General features: G+C 35.8%; 1 protein-coding gene and 1 pseudogene across 1 annotated transcript; one reads left to right on the top strand and one right to left on the bottom strand.

The window, feature by feature from the left end:
- Positions 1-4,549: 4,549 nt before the first annotated feature.
- LOC147290826 (Plant invertase/pectin methylesterase inhibitor superfamily) lies at positions 4,550-7,774 on the bottom strand. The gene is made up of 2 exons (XM_086238844.1): positions 6,919-7,774; positions 4,550-5,223 (listed from the first exon to the last, which is right to left on the bottom strand). Exons 1-2 carry the CDS (start codon positions 7,772-7,774, stop codon positions 4,550-4,552), a joined length of 1,530 nt encoding a protein of 509 aa, XP_086094970.1.
- Positions 7,775-18,627: 10,853 nt separating this feature from the next.
- LOC147290825 (putative pectinesterase/pectinesterase inhibitor 36 pseudogene) lies at positions 18,628-22,432 on the top strand (annotated as a pseudogene).
- The last annotated feature ends 1,022 nt before the right edge of the window (positions 22,433-23,454 follow it).

The raw sequence follows: 23,454 nt of genomic DNA, 5'->3' as shown, positions 1-23,454 counted from the left end.
CTACCGAACCAATCGCAGCAACAGAGAAAAGGAGGGAAGAGAGAAGGGAGGGAGAGAGAGAGAGAGAGAGAGAGAGAGAGAGAGAGAGAGAGAGAGGGAGGAGCCGAGGAGGAGTTGCCGGGCTGGTTGTGGTGGCTGTTTTGGGGGTGCTGTGGTGATGGTGCATGCGGAGAGAGAGGAAGATGGTGGTTAGTGGTGGCTCGGGTGGTACTGCGCGCGGTGGTGGTGCGAGAAAGATGGTGATCGGGCGAGTGGAGAGGAGAAAGGGAGGTGCCGAGGAGGGCTGCCGGGCTTGGAAGGAAAAAAAAAAACAGAGGAGGGGTCTGAACGAGAGAAAAAAAAAAAGAGGGAAACAGGGAGGGGAGGGGCTGTTTAGTCCTCTTTTTTTTGGGGTATTTTTTTTTTCAATAGAAGTGTGCAAAAAGAAAAAAAAGGGTGTGCAAATAGCAGCACCCTATATATATTATGCCTTTATACATTTTTATTGTAATTTGACTTGGTCCAGTCATCTTTTATTGGTGCGCTTAGAAAGACTGAAAATGTTTTTTTATTTTCCTTTGCTTTTGTTTAGAGAAGCTATAAAACATGTCTGTCTAGCATGTTGAACTGGATGCAGTTTATGTCTCATTGGTGTTAGCTTTTAGAATAGCCCCTACACTTAGACAAACACAACATTATCGTTGGTCAACTCCATTTTCTGCTTCTTTTTTGTTGTTGGCTGAAGTTTCTCTCTCTCTCTCTCTCTCTCTCTCTCTCTCTCTCTCTCTCAACTCTCATGCATCAATTTTAGGATTAAAGTGAAATGGAGTTAACATAATTGAGTGAACATAAAATTGTAGCTTAGTTAACATAAATGAGTGAAATGGAGTTAACTCTCTGTCCCATTCTTTTGCTGCACAACAAGAAAGCAAGCTAAGCTTAATTAAGAGTTCAATTATTTAGGATATTTTGTAATAGCTGACCATTTTATAGTAGATTTTGGATATTTTATTGTAATGATCGATTGAATATTTCTTTGTATTGGCTATGAAGATATTTAATTATGTACAACAATTAAGGAACAATTTTTACTGCTATATATGAGTTGGTTGCTTGTAGTTGCTAGCTAGCTACTTGCAAGAACATATATTCACTACAAATTGAATATTAAGGTTGGGGCTTTCCACTACAAATCGAATTAAAATTGTAGAAGTGCTTGTGACTGATTTTGATGTATCTATAGTTGATCTTTTTCTTGCTTCAGATACTGCAGGAGATAAAATGGAGTATGTATTGCAACTTATCTGATGAAGAATGAGTTGCATATTTGAGTAGTATTTGAATGACTAGATTGGTGGATACTAATTTTGGTACTATTATTTTGGTATGGTGGCTAAACTCATTGCATGACCAATGTGTTGAATATTTGAGTAGTATATATTTGAATTACTATATTTGGTAGATATTAATTTTGGTACATTATTATTTTGGAAAAATGTTAGCAAAAGGACTATAACTATACCTCTATTTTCAGTTGAGAATCTCGTTTTCACTTTGCTTCAATTAAGGACTATTATTTTTCAAGTGTTTCAATCAAGGATATTCCGTCAATTCTGTCAAAACTTCCTTTAAAATTGATCACGTGAGGGTCACGTGACCAATTTATAAGGGCAAAATAGTCTTTTCTCATAAAAAAATAAAACTAAATAAATTTAAACAAATTTAAAAACAAAAAAGAAATTCCCTCCATCTCCCACCTTCGCCACCCCCTGCACCATGTCCCCGCCCCCTCCTCCCCCTATACCATCGTCATCCCTCCCCCCTCCCTCACCCGTCCCAGCCCTGGCCCCATCCAGCTCAACCACCCCAACCCAGCCCCGGCCCCGTCACAAAACCCAGTCAAACCAGCCCGGAGTAGCGAGTACTCCACACGTCTCCAGTTCCGAGTGCTGGAGCTCTCGGTCGGAGTCTCCCTGGACCGATTGCCGTCGTCCAAGGCCCAGGAGGAGCTGGCGGTCTCCAACTCCCTCATGGCCGCATTCAAGCGGTCGCAGGTGAACCAGCGTAGGCACCCGGAGAGCTTCCACTTGCAGTAGATTTACAACCAGCAACAAACAGTGTTGCTTTTGAAGGTCGAGCTCAAGAACTTCATTTTGTCGATTTTGGACGACCCGATTGTGAGTCGGATCTTCGGGGAAGCCGGGTTTCAGAGCCGTGATATAAAGTTCGCGGTTGTTCACCCCTTGGTGACGCAAGCATCGGCTCGGTTTCCACGGACCCGATGCCTGCCCATTTTCTTGTGCAATTTAACGAATTCGGACCCTGCTCGTCCGGGTTTCAGCTTCCCCTTTTCTGGATTCGAAGATAGGGACGAGAATTGTAGACAAATCGGCGACGTTTTGTCCAGAAAGAGCGTTGAAAAAGGGATTTCCGAGTTTGTTGTCAATGGTGGAAGTGAAAAGAAGATGGGTATCAAGCTTAAGGAGGTGGGTCACATGGTTGAGCATTGCTCTGGAGCTGGTGTTATTGTCAACTTGGGTGAATTGAAGGCTTTAGTGGGTGAGGGTGTGGTGGACGGGGCTAGGGCTGGGTTTGACTGGGTTTTGCGACGGGGCCGGGGTTGGGTTGGGGTGGTGGAGCTGGATGGGGCCAGGGCTGGGACGGGTGGGGGAAGGGGAGGGATGGCGATGGTATAGGGGGAGGAGGGGGCGGGGACATGGTGCAGGGGGTGGCGAAGGTGGGAGATGGAGGGAATTTCTTTTTTGTTTTTAAATTTGTTTAAATTTATTTAGTTTTATTTTTTTATGAGAAAAGACTATTTTGCCCTTATAAATTGGTCACGTGACCCTCACGTGATCAATTTTAACGGAAGTTTTGACAGAATTGACGGAATATCCTTGATTGAAGCACTTAAAAAATAATAGTCCTTAATTGAAGCAAAGTAAAAACGGGATCCTCAACTGAAAATAGGGGTATAGTTATAGTCCTTTTGCTAACATTTTCCCTTATTATTTTGCTATGGTGATGAACTTTTTGTATTGAAAAAAATAATTTCCTTTGAAGTTGAGAAAAAAAAATTGTTATTTTATTTTATATATTATTATTTTGTTAAATTTTATTATTCAAAAATGTGAAAAGAAAAATTGGTTACTTTTTTAAAAAACAAGACTAAAATAGCATTACTTAGCTAATCTTGTGTTTTAGTTTTGTGCACCACCAAACATGGCATTGTATTAGATTTATTCTTTCTAATCCAATGCAATCCAAGGATGAGTATCTTTTCCAATCCAATTATGTGCGCCAAACGTGGCCTTTATTTTTTTCACTTTTCGAAATTTCTTATTGGTTTTCTCACCAACTAAACAGGTACAAAAGACTGAATCAATGAAATGAAAATTCGAGCTCACCCTCAATTGCTCAGATGGATCTCTTTGAATCCAATCGTTTCTCAGATGGATCACCATTCGGAAAAGAAGAGATTGCCGAGATGAGAGATCGTCGAGAGAGGAAGAGATCACCGAGAGGAGATCGTCGAGAGAGAAAAGAGATTGTCGACTGTTGAGAGAGGAAGAGATCGACAAGTTGAACCAACAAACCTATTAGTTGACAAAGTGTATCCTCTTGTAATAGGCACTACCTTTTCTTCAGTAGTAATAGAAATAATAATTTCTCTAGAGCGAAACGTAAGTTACGGAATGTGAGGGAGCGTTACATTGCGAAATGTTTCTTCAGTGAGTGTTCGCAAGGCACTCACATTTCGCAAGAATGTTTTCTGTCACTTTTCTTGAGAAACCCAACCCAATTTTATTCCTAATAGGCAGGCCCGTATAGACATGGCTTACAGAGCCGCTAAAGGGTCCAATTGACAGTTAATGTACTTTTATTCAAAAATAAAAGAAAGCCCTCTATTTGCATTCAAAGAGTAGTCTCACATCTTATTCTCACAAGGAAGCTTTCATTGAACTTCTTAAATAAATGCACACAAAGAAGATTCAGTCATCGAATATGCAGTGTGAACAAGTATATGTATATATACTTGTCATCATGAAGTCATCTGAGTTTGCAACTTATTCAAACAGTTTGACAAATCGTATTAGTATGGGTTGATAATATATATATATATATCTTCTGTAATATTTAATTAATTTAATTAAACTTATCTTGCTGAACAAGATTTTCAAATTATGAGTTCTTATTAGCAATTCACAAAGAATGACGATTGACGATAAATGAACGCCGACCATTTAATTATTTTCATTTTTTTTTTTCTGGGCAACAAGATTTTTTTTGTTTGTTTAATGATAAACTAATTAATTTTTCTTGGGTCTTGCTTTGTTTCATCTGAAAGAATGTTTTCTAACAAGTACAAATTCTTTTATAGAAACTTGCATAATGAAAAATTATGCTATTATAAAATTGTTTTTGAAAACTGAATGGCATGTATATAATTTTATTTTTTTTTCTTACAAACTTAATTACATAGAAAACGACAAACGATTGCATGCCTAATTATGTTTTAAGCAACAATCAATTAATTTTTCTTCCAATAAATTAAAAACTAGTCAATTAATTACAAGCCAGAGGTGAAAGGCACATTAGTGGCTGGCAACCAAGAATCACCCGCAATGAAGTTACCAACAGTGAATTTGGAAGCCTCGGAGGCACTGGTAATGACATGGTAACCTTCCCATGTAACCCTATTTGCAGTGGATGAACCAGGTCCTGTGTTTGAATACTCACCATAATACAAAGTCTTCAAAGCAAAGTCACCACTCCATTCCAACCAACCAGCCGGGTTAATTAAGCTATCAAGGTAGGTCTTCATAAACACTGTTCGAGAATACTCCTTCCATGGCCTTCCTAAGTATGTTTTAGTTGAACTTTTATAATCCGAATCGGCTGTGACCTTAGAATTGTGAATGGAAATTCCTGTGTTCTGGTTCGGGTCAGACCGGCCCTGGGCCGTGACAGTAGTGGTAGGGTGATAGCGGACATAAATGTTACAATTTTGGAGAACCACTGCAGCATTGCCAAAAATAAAGTCTACAGTTCCATGGATGTCACACTCCCTATAGAATTGCCTGTCAGAGTGCACATAGAGGGTGTCTTGATACCCCTCAAACCCACATTTGTAAAACACAGATAAGTCTGAACCGGACCGGAGTGCCACAGCTTGATTGTTTGATGAACCGGCAGTGTTTTGGAACGTGATGTCTTGGCCAATAAACCCATCTCCAACCACAGCTGAAATGAATCAAACAAATCAAAATTATCCTCATTTTTAGTTGTATAATCTGATACATATATACCGTATCAAATAGATTGAACGATTCATAAAGAATATTGAACCCATCAAAATTTAAGTATTCAAAATATATTTGTTAATATATGTGTCCAAACTCCAAACTATAAAATTTTCCTCCATAGCTAGAGTTCGGTTGTATAAGTTGACAATCAACAACATTAATTATATATGTCACATGTACTTTGAGGCATTAATTGCTCATGACTTTCTAAATCTTTGACTAATATGCAAACAAAGGAAAAGAAAAAATCTTTTCTAGCACAAATGTATCTATAAATCAATGGATACCAGACCCACAAACAATTTTGCTAAAATTTTTTTTTGTTTTGTTTTGTTTTTGTTTTTGACAACTGCTAAAGTTAAATATGATATCGTGGCCAACTTGAGGACCACAAATTTTAGTTAGGACCAATAATAGTAGGTATTACGATAATTAATTATTAACCTCCATAAAGCTTTGTTGTCCACTTTAATAGAAAGAGGCTTTTTATATTAATTAATATATCTTACAACATGACGACTTTGATGGTAATGCATATGAAATTTGTATAACAATTCCACATAAGTTATCTCAGCCTTCTAAATCAATATGTATACAATAGTTTTCAATTTATAAAAATTAATATTTGTAGCAAAATCCATTTTTCATAACAAGAATTAGTTAATCTAGCAGCACACAATTTCTCAGAGTAGGCCAGCTCTGAGAACCCTAACTAGTAGTAGTTAATTCCCTGTTTTAAAATTATTTAACGAATATTGGCTACCTTTGGAGCCAAACTACACCACCCAATTAAGTTTGTTTAGTAGATAAAGACAGTTTGGTTCCATCAAATACATGTCGAAACAACAGTTAAAATTAACAGTGGAAATTAAAGTGGTGATGATCTTGTCATTATCCGGATGACATTGAAGGTCATTTTCTTCACCAGTGAAAGTCAAGAGATTACCTCTAGTCCATAAACTCATTGGCTAAGGAACCCAAGCTAAGCATGTCAAATGCTACCTTTTTTTAATTTATCATCAGTAATTTTTAATATTAAAACACCAACTCTTATTAAAATTTTTAATACAACCTTATGTGAAACAAATTAAACATAACAATTTAATTCTTATTATAAATAAATAAGTTTCAGACTATGCTCATTTATATATACATTTGAACAAATGAGATACTTTAGCAGGGATATCTTTGCTTAATTAAATGCATCATTCTGGATTTATGTTTTAAAGTTAATTGAATTGGGAGGCAAGTTTAAATTAATTATGCAGATATATATGAAAACAATATAGAAATTGAAAATATATATATATATACATATATTTTATCAAGGAAAAAAAGCATATACATATATATATATATAAGAGAGATATATAAATAATTAGCCACATTTAATATTATTCTCTTAAACTAGAACATAAATAATTGTTTGTAGTGTTGAGAAATCATATTTGTAGGTACAATACCATCAACTTATCATTTTGTGTATGATATGTTCAATTGAGGAGTGATCCACTTATTGAAGCGAGACTCATATAAGCGAGTCAATTTCACACAGTTGGGTCCTACTTCTATTTGAAAGATGATGTTTATGCAACATATATATAATTTCATGAGGAGCTAATTTATAACTTACCAACTGTAGCTGAATTAAAGGTTGTAGAACCCCCTCCAACACTTTTGCTTCCTGTGATAATAGTCTTCCCTATACCATCTCCCACCAACATAATATTTTTCAACTTTATCTCAACATTTTCCTTGTATGTTCCTCCCTTCACATATATCACATACCTCCCACTGCCTGTTCGCTTGGACGACACTGCGTTTATTGCCTCCTTTATGGTCTTGTAAGCCCCAGACCCATCTTGGGCCACCACAAGATCAGCCTTAGGAGAAGAGGACTGCAAGAGCTTCCTATCTCCGGGCCTGACCCAACTTGGGAACCCATCTTTGTAAGGCTGCTGAGAGTTGTTATATGGTGCTTTGTTAATGGCCAAAGCGTTGCTAATCAAATTAGAAACATTGTTTAACATCAAAGGCAAGAGAAACTCCGAAACCCCAAGCTCCACAAGCCCTTCTTTGCATGTCTCAAGGTTTGTGAGGGCTGTGCTGAGCCATGTTTGTGTGTCATCTTGGGTGTACTTGGTGCTAGGGTTCATGGTTTTGTTGAGCTTTTGGATTGTGTAGTCATAGAGTTCAAGGCAATCAGCCCATGCAACCTTTTCATGATCATTATGAAAATTTGAGCCAAGTGAAAATAATTTAGTTTGAGCAAGCATGGTACGGTCTAGGGCTAATTGGGTTGATATCTTGAAGAATTGGGACTTCTCTTTGATGGGGATTTGATTTGGGTTGTGGCTTAGAAGATCCTCACATGGGTTTGGGTTTGGGGTTTGGCTACACCATGTTTTGACATCATTAAGAGAGTAACCAAATATGCTTGGAAAGAGACAAAAGACTAAAGAAAGTGTTAAATAAAATCGAAGTGCCATTTTCACTAATGGCTTGTTTTAGGAGATGTGGATAAAATGGGCTATTGGCCGGGATAGCGCGCTGGCTAGTGATTATGAGTTTGTAACTTTGTATGGTGTTCATATATGGCCTAACTTGGGTTCTTTATATAGAAGCAATGGGGTTATTGATATAAGCATGGTTGCAAGACATGCACACACAACTTTCATATTGTTTTTCTTTTCCATACTTAGATATTTAATTCCTTACATGTTTGTTTATGTCATGATAGAATTTGAATGATGAATTAATATTATAATATTAATGTAAGAATTGGTAAGGTATATGATATTGGGTAGTATCATGACATGTTATAAGGGCACAATATAGATAGCTAATGCCGAATGTAGTTGGGGACAACACTAATTTGTGTGATATATATATATATATATGTGGGAATAAAATCTAAAGAATTAAAGTCTTAATTACCGACCTCAAATTGCTCGATCATCTCATTCATTTTCTTTTAATTATCACACCCACTATTTAGAGCGATAGCGGTACCTCATGAGAGTGGTGGCACTGGCCTGTGAGAGTATATATATATTTCTCGTCGAAAATGTAAAATTTTATTTATATTTCAAAATATAATATTTTGGATATTTTTATTCACAAATTGGATATTCTAATTTTTATATAGTAATATATTAAACTCCGTAAAAACGTTACTCAAATTTTAATTAATTTCTTATCTTAATTATTAAAATATTTATAGCACCCATGAGGCCATGATTCATGCAATATTGCCAATAATGAGGAAATGAGGGTGAAATCTCATGGGCTGAGTTTTAAATCTAACGACAAGTTCAACAGGAAAAAGCTGGCCTGTCTATGTAGCCAATTAATTCTTTACTGCTTATTTGGGAGGGGTAAGAGTGTAAGACACATTTTATGTCCCCAGATGTACCACTTTTTCCTTATTAATATTTTTTTTTTTGGTACCAAAGGTCATTAAAAATTAAAAAAAGAAATTAAGAAGAAAACACTTCTTTTTAAGACTTTGATTGACAAAGATTGAGCATCGACCAAAGCATGCCGTTTCAGATTAGGTGTAGGCAGCGTCTCACAGTTTTGATTGGATTAGTTATCTGTGGGTCGTATTAGATGGATATGAAATTATTCATATTCTTTTCAGACAGTTAAAAATTAATTAATTAAGTGGCCAAAATTTTTTTTTTTAATTAATTAATTAATTAAGCAAATGACCATTACATGCCTCACGTATTCATAGTACTTGTATGTGGAAAAGTCCTCTTTACATTTTTTTACTTCTTGCTATATATTCAACTTTTGTCAAATAATACGAGTACTTCAAGTCTGGGAATTATGTCTGTCTGCTATCAGCGGCAAACTACTCTCGTTAAGGAAAAATTATAGGATATAACCGATATACCGTTACGTAGTATAATTAATTCAATGTGTAAGGGTATTACTGCATGATGTGTTTATATTAGTAGGATATAGTATTAATAACATCCACTTATGTTATAACAAATAGACTTGTTATACCACGTGTCAATATAGTGGTTATAGAGAATAATTTTTCCTCATTGAGTTTCACGAGAACTTTGTAGTTTTAGTGGTTAAAAATAAATAAGTGAATTGATGACTCAAATTTGCCTTTAAGAGTTGTATTTAATATAATATGAAGCACGCGTATAAAAATATAAATATCATTAATTCCTTCAAGAGTTGTATTATTATCCGTTACATAAAAGTTTTATTTTTCATCGACATATATAGACAATAGGAGCTCCATAACGAAGTTCATATATATGTATTATATATAATTGACATATGTATATTATATTATATATATTTCACCTCGTATTTGACTGCATGTGAACTTGAAGATGAAAGAATGTCAGCATTAATGATGGCTTAGTTAAGTCAAAATTTCTTGAGAAATTTTAATTAATAACCCCTTTAAATATTTCATAAACTATTTTGATCCCCTAAGAGTTAATTACACTTACACTCCTTAAGGTTTATCATCTTTTTACATATACTACATGTGGTTTCAAAAATTACACACACACCCTGAGGTTTCAAAACTATTGCATATAACCTCCTACAAGAGAAAAAAATAAATAAACAAAAAAGAAAATATTTGTATTGAGGTTAGACCTTACACCTTGAGTAATTTTATTAGGCCATTTCACCCCTTAGTATGTATTTTTGCATAATTTCTCATCATTTTTCGTCTTGCTATAGGGAGTTATATGCAACAGTTTTGAAACTTTAGGGGGTGTATGTGTAATTGTTGAAACTCCAGGGGGTGTATGTGAAAAGACGATAAACCTCAGAAGGTGTAAGTGTAATTAACTCATCCCCTAGCCCCAAATTTTACTTTTATGACACTTTTACATTTTTTTCAGACCAAAATACCCTTATACAAATATCATGTGGCAACCAAACAGTCCACATGTTGACCATATGGTGAGTCAAGTTACTGTAGCAGCCAAACCTTCCTCCATCTTCTTCTTGCAGCAACCATGGAGAGCGACCTCTATCATCGACCAACGCTTATCATCTATTTTCTCTATCTCTCTCCCCTTCTCTCTTAAATCAAATTTGGAAAAAGAAAAAAAAATTAGAAAACCTAGATTTGAGTTTTTCTCTAAATGGGTTGAGATGGAAGGGGAGAGAAAGAGAGAAAGAGAAACAAAGATGAGATGTTGGTAAGGGAAGTGGAGGATGGTGGTGGGCACTGGCCAGCGACCCATCATCTTCTCTCCCAACCTAAATATGAAAAAAACAAAAAACAAAATTTAAAAACCCAGATCTGGTGGAATGTGCTATAGCCAAATCTGGTGGAATTTGTGGTCGCCACATGGTGGAATGTACTATAGCCATGTGGCGACTACAAATTCAACCATATATGAAAATTTTATGGGTTTTGATGGGTCTGATCTCTCAAAGAATCAACCATTTTATGAGTTTTTTTTGTGGGTTTTGCTAGACGACGTGACTTTTTTTCATTGGATTTTGTTGGGTTTGCTACTGCATCTGCTGAATTTGTTGCATCTACTAGGTTTACTGCATCTGTTGGGTTTACTACAGCGGCTAGGGATGAGGGCGCCAACAGCTAGGCCGGTGAGTGGCGCGGCGACAATGGGGCAGTGGTTGGCTGGGGAGGGAGGGAGGGAGGGAGGGGAGGGGCAGTGGTTGGCTGGGAAGGGAGGGGATGAGCAGTGGTTAGCTGGCGAAGAAAAAAAAGGTTTTATATGGAGAGTATTATGAATATTTCATAGAGAAAAGGGTCATAAAAATAAAATTTGGAGCTATAGGGAATCAAAATAGTTTAGGGAGTATTAAAATGGGTTATTGAATAAAATTTCTCAAACTTCTTTACCATTTTCCTTGGATAAGTAATAATTATAGTTAGTGGCCAAAAAAAAAAAGTAATAATTATAGTTAAAACATGATTATAGACCTGCAAATATTTCAATTGGCTAGGTTGACGTACCGTTTCTATACTGGATAACCCTAGGTTCTAGAACATAGCTAGAGGATAACTCTAATATATATAGAGGGCTGTTATTTGCACACCCTCTTTTTTCTTTTTGCACACCCTCTTTTTTCTTATTAAAAAAAAATAGAACAAAAAAAAAAAAGACTATACAGCCCCCTTCTTTTCCCTCTCTTTTTTCTCTCGTTCACACCTCTTTCCCTTGTTTTTTTTTTCTTCTTCTTCTTCTCCAACCCTCCCTCAGCCACCCCCTCACCCGACCCACCCCTCCCTCCCTCCCCTTCCGGCCTCCCCCCTCCACCCAACCCACCTAGCCCCTCAGCCCTTGCACCACCAAATCAGCCCCTGCACCGACCCCCCCAGCCCCTGCACCACCAAAACAGCCACCACCACCACCTTCTTCTTCTCCCTACCTAAGCCAAAACAGCCACCACCACTACCACATTCTTCTCTCTCTCTCTCTCTCTCTTCTCGCCCAAGCAAATAGCCAAAAAAAAAAAAGGGTGGCAGGTGGTTCGGCAGACCAATGCCGAACCCGTCGGTTTCGTTCGACAGGTAACCGCCGAACAAACCTGGTTCGTTCGGTGGGTACCTGCCGAACGAAACTGACGGGTTCGGCACTGGTCTGCCGAACCTGCAATTTTTTTTTTTTTTTTTGTTTTAAGTTGGTGTTGCGGGGGAGGATGAGGTGCTGCGAGGAGGAGAGAGAAATACGAGGGTCGGTGCTGCGGGGAAGAGAGAGAGAGATGGAGGTGGTCGGGTGAGGGAAGGAGAGTGGGAGGGAGGTGGTCGGTGAGGGAGGGGAAGGGAGGGAGGTTGTCGGAGTGGGTGAGGGAGGGGGAGGGGCTGGGATGGCAGAGGCTGAGGAAGGGGCTGGGCTGGTTTCAACATTTTTTTTTTTATTCTTTGTTTTTTTTTTGGGTGGGGTGTGTAGTGTTTGGATTAGGTGGGTGTGTAGTGAGAAATTTTGGTGAAATTAATGAGGTTGGAGTATTTTGGTAATGGGAGGGGTGTATAAAAGAGAAATTTTAAATTTTAGAAGATGGTAGGAGGTGTGTAAGAGAAAAATGTGTGCAAAAAGAAAAAAAAGGGTGTACAAATAAGGCCTCTCTATATATAATGTAGGGGCCTACCTGATCAGAATTATTACTTTTATTTTTGGGGTCCTATATATATCAATCTGCCATTGTTTATATATGTAGTACACAATTATAATATGTAGGTTATGTTTCCACGCAACTGCAAGCCTATAACTACAAATTAAGCAGGCGGATATATATAAGTTTAATTGGGTGTTTTTAGTGCATGCATGGACCAAGTACTCAAGGCTCATCTTGGTCTTGTTGAACACAAGTTGGTCATTGATATATATATATAAGGTGCTAGTCATGCATGATATATACATGAGGATATATTTTTCCATTTTCTCAGTAATCTAATTAATTAAATTGTTTAATAAATAACATTACATACTAATGTTATTTTAATTTTCCAATTAATTAATATTTGGTTCGGTTTTGTTGGACTTGGGCAAACAATTCCTTAAATGCAATTAAGTATATATTAAAAGCATTGAATACCATGGAGAAGAAATTAATTGCCAATACATTCATATTTCATAATGTCGAGGCATGACATGCACCTAGCTAGCTATGCCATATACGAATTGATTTTAGCGATTTAGTCAAAATATGCAAAGTCGTAATTCATTAATGTGCTATATATCTAGCTAGCTATTAACACAAGCAATAGTTTCGATATTTGGAATCTGAATCTTCTACCTGATTAGGATTATCGGACTATTCATTAGACAAATAATCTTAATTATTTAAGAGAATTTCGTAGTTAAAATTGCTCTAGATCTTTAACTTCGCTTTTCTTAACATTGAAACCGCGAGGAAACAGAGTTCCATTTCAAACACAAATACTTCTCGTTCATTTTTGTGATTATTGGGAAGAAAATGAGATTAAACAAGTGTGATTTATTAACAAAATTTTAAATTAAAAAAAGTAGGCCATCAACTTGAAAGTCAAGTACTTCCGCCCTTAAGAAAAGACTTGAAGATCAAGTGTGTCTTTGTTTATGGTTATTAGTTTCATAGAGCGACAAACAAAGAAAAGGATTTAAATTAACGTAATCATTTGTTTAATTTAAACATAATTAAGCATTTCCAAATAGGAACTGTGCTTCGTTAAAGAAGAATTGTTTTGGCTGCCGTGGAAAACTAACACCATTGACTACATGATATGATCTAATTAATTTGAAGATGATCACATTCATATCTTAAAAAGGGAATTATTGTATTGCGCGCAAGCTATAATTCTCTAATAGCAATTGTATTCGTGTCTATCCAGTTAGTGTACTTGGTCTGTTGAATACCTTATATATCTACACTTGTATAATAAGATATTATTCCTAGCTATTTAATTGGTAATAATAGTCATTTTCTGGAAAAATGTCATCAATTTTTTTTATTTCAACTTGACCACAAACTTAATGTCATTTTTCCATGAAATAAGAATTAATGTCCTTTTCTTATATATGATGACGTGATTTCAATGAAAATAAAAAAATTAAAAGGAAAACTTGACTGCCCTACTATGTGGTATAATCGGAATCATACATTTGGTTTTATTTGTTACGTGTTCAGAATTAATGGTTCCAATTTCTATGAGTATTGCTTGAGAGGAGGACAATTCCATATTATATATAATCATCATCCCTAATAGCCACTATACATATAACGAATTGACACATGAAAATAGCCTAGCATAAGGCTACAAATTGTCAAGCACAAGAGGTAAATAACTAGCTAGAAATGCTTTTTTGTTGGGCAGTTGTCAATCTGATATATTATGTGAAAAGTGAAAATTTCTACAATACTAGCTTGCAACATGTTCTTATGCACTCGCATAAATATGGTTCTTCACAGATTCAGATGGTGTAATATATCCACCACTATTGTGCTTATATATGCATTATGTTGAATTAAGAATTCATTTAATCAATACTTGACAAAAACAAATTATATGAGCCAGTTTTGTACGTATAACCCCTCTCATAATATATGTATGCCAATTCCATCATTCCAAACCAATCAACCATATAGCAACATTGGCTCCCACATACATGTTCTTAGAGAAGATTAATTACCGCTTGTTAATTAGTAAAGTAATATATATGCCTAGCTTAAAAGGACGCTATTATTGAAAGATTATTACATATATGATTGAGAGAGAGATCGATCATCGTCATCACTGCCATCATATATCGAGGTCGACGTTTGACATGCTTCAAAGTCTAGAGACATGCGCATATATGATTGCTTTTGATCATTCAAAACTAGGGCCCCTCACCGGCCCATAATGGGTGGGTAGCAAAAAAAATTAGGTCCCAAACAATGGAATGTAAGATCGATCACCAATAACTTTGTTGACTTTGACTATAAAAAATCACAATGAGACATAATTTTATGGTTGATTTAATCCTTGTGATGAAGTTTCTTCCTTCACACGTTTGTTTGGACAGATCATAGAACTAATTAATTTTTTATAGGCCTTACGATCATAAATAAATTGAATGACCTGTGATATATACAGAGACATACAGTCCAATATTCCTGTTGGGATTAAATATTAAATATAGAGTGATTTGGATTTTAATCCGTTTGATTTATATTTTATAGAGTCTAACACCATCAATATTTTTTTAATAAATAAAACCCAAATTTAAAAACCTAGTCCACATAGGATATCAATTAGACATCAGAGTCCCATTATTTACCAATTGTGCTATTTTCCAATTTTACGTTTCGGTATGTACTATAGTTTTACCTCTCAATCAGATTCCATAAATTTAGGGATTCATTTATTAGTGTCTGAAAGTAAACCTCTTTCTATGGCGTTATTAATTAACAGAACATTTACTCTGTGTCTTAAAAGTCTTATTAAGAATGATAATTAGGTGCCTTGATTATTTTCGTTTGGGCATTACAAACGGATAGTGTAGGTGATTTGGGAAGTTCAACGTTACTGCATGTCTACCACAAACTTGATGCACCATAATCACAATTGAATATTCAAATTCACAGGAGCACCAAAAAAGTAATATATCTCAGGTATGCAGCACCATAATCATTGGTTTGTGATACCTTGCTTTGAATCAACTATAATGTTTGGTGTGGTTTTCATAAACTTCATGACAACAATTACAAGACTTACAGTCCTTATTATATTCATCTGTTTATGTGTTTTTAATAATTATTTTATTTCTGGTTCTTTGTATTTTTGTTGGCCCCTAGCTAGTAGTTGTTCGAGGTTTAATTTGCCTAAATTGATATGTATGATTTTTAAAACTTTTGATTTAGGACCCATTAGCTATCCTTTAGTCCTTAGTACCTACAGCAGTCGTGTTGAGGCTAGGTTTATTCACTTTTTGAGTTTGTTAAATATTTGACTTCATCAATCACTTTTGGCTATATATATATATATTTAGAACCTACAATTTGTTTAGTTCTTTATTTCAAATTATTTTAGGTTCCTTATTTTAAATTTGGGTGTAGGTGCTTTTATAAATTAAGTAGATGTATGTGCTTTTATCAAGTGGATGCATGTAGGTGCTTTGACATTGTAGGTTCCTAGCTTATTTCAAATTTGGTTGTAGGTGCTTTGTTAGAAAATCAGTGTAGGTTCTTTATATATTTCAAATTTGGTTTAATTATAAAATTGGATGATATATATAAAAACCTAAAACAATCAAATATGGAAAGGCCAATGAGAAGGGATTTGGAGGAAACAAAACAAGAGAACTTCATGCTTGAAATCAGTCCAACGCATCCAAGGAATTGAATAACGAGCAGTAAAGGACCCAAAATTGATGAAGCAAAACAGCCATTACAAAAAAGTTAAAGTCAAACACTATATAACACTGCCAAACATGATGAAAGGGCAAAAAAGTCATTAATAAAATCTTAAATTTGTAAAATGCTGACTGGAAAATTTAAATATGGAAAATGGATGAGTTAGCGGCTAGTCAAAGGGGTTAATCCTTGAGCAAAAAAAGACATGGGTTTTTTTTTTGGCCAAAAAAGACATGGGTTTAAGTTAGAAAATAATAAGTTTGGAATTTTGGAATTATCTATTAAATATATGATTCCCACTGTACAGGATTCATCATTGGTGATAGGAAGAAACCTGGAATTTTAAATGGTCTGGACTGGACTGGAATTATAGGACATATTTTGAGGTTTAAAATAGGTTAGCTAGGCTAAACGAAAAAAAGAAAATTAAGGTTGGGCTGCGCTACAGGCCTACAGCTACAGCCCATATAGCCCCCAAAATAGTTCCATCACTAATTAGTGATGGAGAGGCACATAGTCGATAGTTGATTAGCCCTTCAAAGTTCGAACTCCTCTACTCCTCTTTCATTTCTCAATTGAATAAAATTCGAATAATGAGTTTGAGTCCTTTAGCTCAAGTTGTGAAAGAGACTGGAAAAACGAGACACAATTATAATAGGTCAATACTTTTTGATTTATGAGTCCAAGACATTTTGAATTATATGAAATTTCACACATAACATGCAAAAGGTACGTGTAGGGGTTTTATCTTAAACGAGGATCTTGATGTTTCTAGTAATGGACCCTATCCACTTAATTATACAATGTAGATTACTGTGTTATTTTTCTGATGTGAATAGCATTTCACATCCATATATATATATGCATGTTTTGAACATCAAGCACCGAGCAACACAATTCTAGTTTCTAACAATAATTAAATATACCAATATTCGCCTAAAATAAAATTATCCCAAGGCCTATTACAAGCCAATTTCTTTTTTGATCTGCCAACTGTTTACTATATTATTTTTTCTGTGTGCCAATTACTTTTATGTTGGTTTAAACTATGCATGGAAATGCATAGAAGCTAGGTTGCCTTTTATTAATTTGCATACGACAAGTGTTAATCATGTATACAGAAACTTGTACAAATATCTATTATATATTAATTTACATATATACAGAAACATGATGATGTTCAAGCGGTATCCAAAATGGAGATGAGCTAGAAACGGCGATGGAGCCTCTAGTAATTGCCAATTAATGTTCACACTCGGACAGCGTGTATTCATAATTATACATAGAAGAAAACAAGCCATGCAAGCTAGCATAGGTTGCATGCAAGTAGATACAAACAAATATTATGTATTCATAATTAGAGCGTTACTTTTGGTGGTAGTAATGGCACGTACCTCTTCTCTTAGCTTGCCAAATCAACCACTACTCACTTGTTTCCTTAACACGTTGTTTCAGCTCTCCTCTCTCTCCAACACGAGTCAAAATTTCCCAAGAGGATGATCGATCAATATCTCAACCAGGAGATTGACCAAAACCCGAATCTATATATGATTGAAGGTATGGTTTTTGTATAGTACGTGATTGTAGCACAAGGAAAATGCCAGTACCCGATCTCTCGGTAATCATTTATGCCTGTGTGAATGATGATGGTTAATATAAATCGTAAAAGTAAATAGAGGCTGAAGTCATTTTCTTTTTATTAATAAATAAGAAAATGATAATCAAACTCTAAGTTTAGAGATAGAACACTCTACCACGTGGTACGACGCTATGACATTACATACGCTAAACTATAAACGCCCACATGATATATGCATATTTGTGATGATTGTCTAATTTGCTTCACATGCAATCAAATGAGAAATATATTAATAAAGGTATATAGCAATTATATATTTCACTTTCACATTTTATAGAAAAGTTAGACCTATCCTAATTAATCTTGAAATTTCACATGTGACTAAGCTAGCTAGACTATATATACTTGTCTTTATGAAATCGGCTTACAACGAAAGGATGACTAATAATTTATATATCCACAACTAAAATCCCATATATATCTAGTCCTAGCATGCACACGAAACATATATTGCTTGATTATTTTCATGATAATTAACTCATAAATTAATTATAACTAGCTGGGTTCAAGTTTTATTAGCTAGGGAAAAAAATCAATTAAGAACAATCACGCATAAAACGATTTTGAAATAAGAAAGTACCTTTTCTAAATTTTCAAGCTTGCAAGCCTCTCTATTTTCACAAGTGTCGCCAAATAAGCACCGTTTCATTTCTCTTCATGAGATCACCACCTCAATCCTCACATTGCATATATAGATGAAGTACCGTAACTCACTTCACAAACTCCACCTCAGCCCATGACACTTGGCCACAATTGTCCATGTGTTGCCTTCCTCACCCCTCTATAAATTAACACATAACCATCCGGTGGTGCAACACATATGCATTAAGCTCAAGAATAATATTATTATATTATTAAGCAAAAATGTCATCCACTTGTGTCACCACCACCACCATCTTCCTCCTTCTATTAGCCATGGCTGCCTCCACCTCTTGCCTCCAAAATCCAAACCCAATTCAGCTTGCCCTAGACAGTGTTCTTCAGGCCACAAATTGGGTCCAAACCTCCATGGAACTACATAGGTTGGGCAGTACTAGTACTGAATTATCTTCTAATGATTCAAATCATGCTAGTGTGGCTCTCACAGACTGCGCCAAACTGTATGATGAGAGTGTGCCCAGACTCAATGTATTGCTATCCAGTGAAAATTATACCCATGAGGACGCCCGGACGTGGCTCAGTGGCGTGCTTGCCAACCATAGGAGCTGCTTGGATGGCTTGGAGGAGAAGGGGGTTGTTAAGACTGAACACCCTCATGTGGTGGCACAAAATTTGACCCTGGTGCTTGGTGAAGCTCTTGCTTTGTATGGGAATAAGGGCGTCAACAAGGGAATGAGTAAGTAGCAAACATATATGATTAACTAGCTATATCTTGGACTACAAATGGGATTATATATGTATAATTTACTTTATTCTATTTCTAAAATTGATTTGACTTATCAAATTTAATTTGTTTATTTTTTGGAGAGTGTTATTTGTTGAGAGAAATATCCTATATAAAAAATGTGAGGCCTTGCATAATGACTTATAAGGGTTTGAGCTACTCATTCCATTGTCAATTGATTTTGAAATGTATACCTAGATTTCTTCATGATATCAGAACAGACTATTCACGTGTTTTGTTAAATAGCCACACGTGTTCCCACATCACCCAATATGAATTGTCCATGTATTAGGCTTGAGTACGTGACGCCACACGTGTCCTCCACATGTTGAGAGAGATCTTATATCGAAAATGTGAGGCCGCATAGTGGCTTATAAGGGTTTGAGCTACTTCTTCTAATTGATTTTGGGATAAATGCCTAAATTTTTTTTATTATTCACGTTCTTTGTATATTAATTTAAAAAATTCAGTATATTAATTTCAACAATTAGTATACGCGCAAATAGGACTCTCTTATCTTTTTACTTGGAAACTGTGGCACTATATATAGCTAACTTGAAAATGGAATAATTAATTAAGCTTAGCATGCATATATCTTTTTCATGTTCTTATTAAATATCGCGTTTTTCAATATCCTAATATCCTATAATAGTTGTTCAATGCATGTCATGTACGTATTAGAGAAATGATGAAATATTGCACCTCTTTATTTCTTTTCAAAGACTAGCAAAGAACACAAATCCAATCAACATGTTTATTACACCTCTTTATGTCCTGTTCTATTGATCAACATGTCAAATCATTAGGATTTGGATTTTAATTATGAAATGTTTCAAATTACCGTAGATCGATGCTCACAAATCTAATCATATCTGTAATTCGTTGCCACGTGAAATATCATTATATAAGATATATCCATATCAAGAAATTCTTGCGTTACTAAAAACTCACAAATACAAGATGGCCAGGTTAACATTGTTATTTATGTTGATTTTTGTCTTAATATCCAAAAATCTAAAAATTCCTTTATATTATACATATAAATTTATTCTTAGTTAACAATTTCAGTCGGGCTCAATTCACAAAGCTAAAATTGAAGAGCAAGTTGGGGTGGTCCATCACAGACTTCAAATGTTGTATGATAGGGTGGCTTAGACCTAGGCACCTGGCCATGTCCAAGTGACTCAACCCTCTGCAACCCTCTTGGTTTTTGAGCCACTAAATAGGGTGCTTTTATTATTATATTTCAGGACTGTTAAATTTTTTTAATACCAATTTATGATGTTGTAGGAGTAGAACCAAGGCCAAGGGGACAACAATCCAACCCCAAGCAAATTAATGGAGGGATGTTAGTGTCATGGAGTCCAGCAACCTCTAGGGCTGACTTTGTGGTGGCCAAAGATGGTTCAGGCACTCACACAACAATTAATGATGCATTGGCTGTACTTGCTAAAATGGGTCACAGTCGACCCCGAAGAGTTATAATCTATGTGAAAGCTGGTGTGTACTGTGAGAAGGTGGATATTCGTGACAATATGAAGAATTTGATGTTTGTTGGTGATGGCATGGACAAAACTATAGTCACCGGTAGCTGCAACGTCCCCGACGGTGCTACCACCTTGCGCTCAGCCACATTTGGTAAGTTTATTAGTCAGAAATCAACAAAATCTTTTGTTTATATATGTTTTGACCGATTAATTACAATTTGCATCATCCAAGTTTTCAAAGCTATACAATGTACACCTTAAAATTAGATTTGTGTTTCAATTTAATTATATCATTCGTTAGTTTGACTATGTTAGACTGTAATCATTATTTACTTATATGAAAAATATAGAACCCACATTTTTTCTTACACGGCATGTAATGAGGAGTTCATCCTTATTCACAATTTTTTGTTAATGATGTTTTTAGAAAATTAAATACTCATTTCTCACCCAAATTTTCCATACATGCCATTGATTTCACATGGCACATACCCCCAACAGAAACCAGGGTGAATGCATTAGTTGCCCCATTAGAAAATTTAAGTCTCATAATTTACGAATGTCTCTCAACAATCAGTCATGCACAATCAAACTAATAGAGAGTGAAAATTGAAAATAGTCTTAATATTAGGGTCGGGTCTACATTGTGTTGAATGTTATGAAACGAAATAAAAATTGACCCAAATTTAGAGAGTATGTGTAAAGTATAATTAACTCTTATAATATTATATTTGTGTTTAAAATAACGTTTAGGAATTGTTATGTCCAAAATAACCTCGTTTGTGGTCCAAAATGATATGTACCTAATTTGGACATAAACCAATATCCACAAAAGAAGAGTAGTCTCTTTTTTGCTGTAAATGATACCGAAGTTTTTCTCCTATGAATTTGGGAGATAAGATGCATAGAATTGAACTAGCAATTTTTAATGGAACTTTGCCTTTATTAGACACACAAAATTAATTACAAAATTAAGAAAAATTAACTGGATCGAGTTCGATCAAGTAGTGAATGTACAGTGTACTAAATAGAAACACTAGAATGAAAAGTGAAAATACCGAAAATATATATGTCTATGAATATCTCAGTTAGAAATCTGGCATTCACAGGTGTCTCCGGCGATGGCTTCTGGGCAAGGGACATGACGTTCGAGAACACAGCCGGACCCCAAAAGCACCAGGCGGTGGCGCTGCGGGTCAGCTCCGACCTCTCAGTCTTCTACCGCTACAGCATCAAAGCCTACCAAGACACCCTCTACGTCCACTCCCTCCGCCAGTTCTACCGCGACTGCCACGTGTACGGCACCGTCGACTTCATCTTCGGGGACGCCTCCGCCGTGTTCCAGAACTGCGACATCTTCATCCGGCGGCCCATGAGCCACCAGGCCAACATGATCACGGCGCAGGGCCGCGACCATGCAGAGGAGAACACGGGGATAGCAATCCACGGGTGCCGGGTCAGACCGGCACCCGAGTTTGCGGGGGTAAAAGGGTCTTTTAGAAGTTACTTGGGGAGGCCGTGGAAGAAGTATTCGAGGACGGTGGTTATGAAGACGGAGTTGGACGGGTTGGTGGACCCAGAAGGGTGGACGGAGTGGAGCGGGAGCTTTGCGCTTTCGACGTTGTTTTATGGGGAGTATATGAATGTGGGGGTGGGGGCTGCGACGGAGAGGAGGGTGAGGTGGCCGGGGTTTCATGTGCTGAGCGCGGAGAAGGTTGGGTCTTTTACGGTGGGTCGTTTTATTCAAGGGGAGGGTTGGATTTCAGAGACTGGTGTGCCGTTTTGGCCTGGAGCATGAATCAGGATTGTGTAGGAGGAGCTAGCTTTCTCACTATGTGATTTGATGTTACAAAATATTGGTAATAATAGATGGCTACAATATGATCGAATATTGGACGCGACTAATTGTAAGAAAATTTGTGTACCTTTATTATCAACGCTCGATCAATAAACTTACAAGTCAATTACAACCGAAATATGGTATTGGTAGTCATATCATTTCTTATGAATAAAATGGCATGGCACTATTTGCACTTGGCAACAAAAAAAAAAAAATTATTTGTACTCCAACAAACTGACAAAGAGTGTAAAAGAGGAGTGGGAATAAGGTTTCCAGCTCAAAGGTCCACGTTGAATGTGAATTTTTCTAAACGTTTTAAAACAAACACCTTTTGTTGTTTTGATTAGTTTTGAAGATTGTGAAGTTGTTATAAGTTGTATGTAGATTTTAGTTTTCTATAATTTTAGTAACTGTGATACAATTGGTTGACTATTCTACATTCACCTAACTATAATTGGGTGAAGGTCAATCTTTCTTTTGAAATTTTTGTAAATTGTTTATGATTTAATTATTGAATATATAAGATTTCACTTTTGTTTTTTTTATCTTTTTTTATATTTGTAAGGCAGAGAATGATCGTTGAAATTTATACAAGTTGCTTCTTTTTCTTAGTTATAATTGTGATCGAGTGAGTCCACTAATAGCCCTCGAACTAGTAAAAAGCCTTTCATTATATTTTTCTTTGTTGAATTTGAAAAAACAATTCTCATGTTTGACACGTTTCTAGATCCTATATTCCTATGAATGCACAATTCTTTGCTTGCAAGTTATAACTTATAACTTATAACTATTTATTTCCTCTTATAAACGTAAAAGAAAAAACTATATATGTGGCTGTAATAATACATGATATTAAAGTCAGATAGAAAAACTACAATATCAGCCAAGCCGCCAAGGAGAAGTAGAAGATTTGACCAAAAACTACAACACCAATTTCCGTTTTTTCTTTTTTCCGAAATAAAAAGTAAAAGAAAAAGTAA

The sequence above is a fragment of the Dryas octopetala genome, chromosome 3 (genome assembly GCF_963921425.1).
Source record: "Dryas octopetala chromosome 3, drDryOcto1.1, whole genome shotgun sequence".
Lineage (NCBI taxonomy): Eukaryota > Viridiplantae > Streptophyta > Magnoliopsida > Rosales > Rosaceae > Dryas > Dryas octopetala.
The sequence above is the reverse complement of the archived record's forward strand: the minus strand, read 5'-3'. Positions and strand labels throughout refer to the sequence as shown.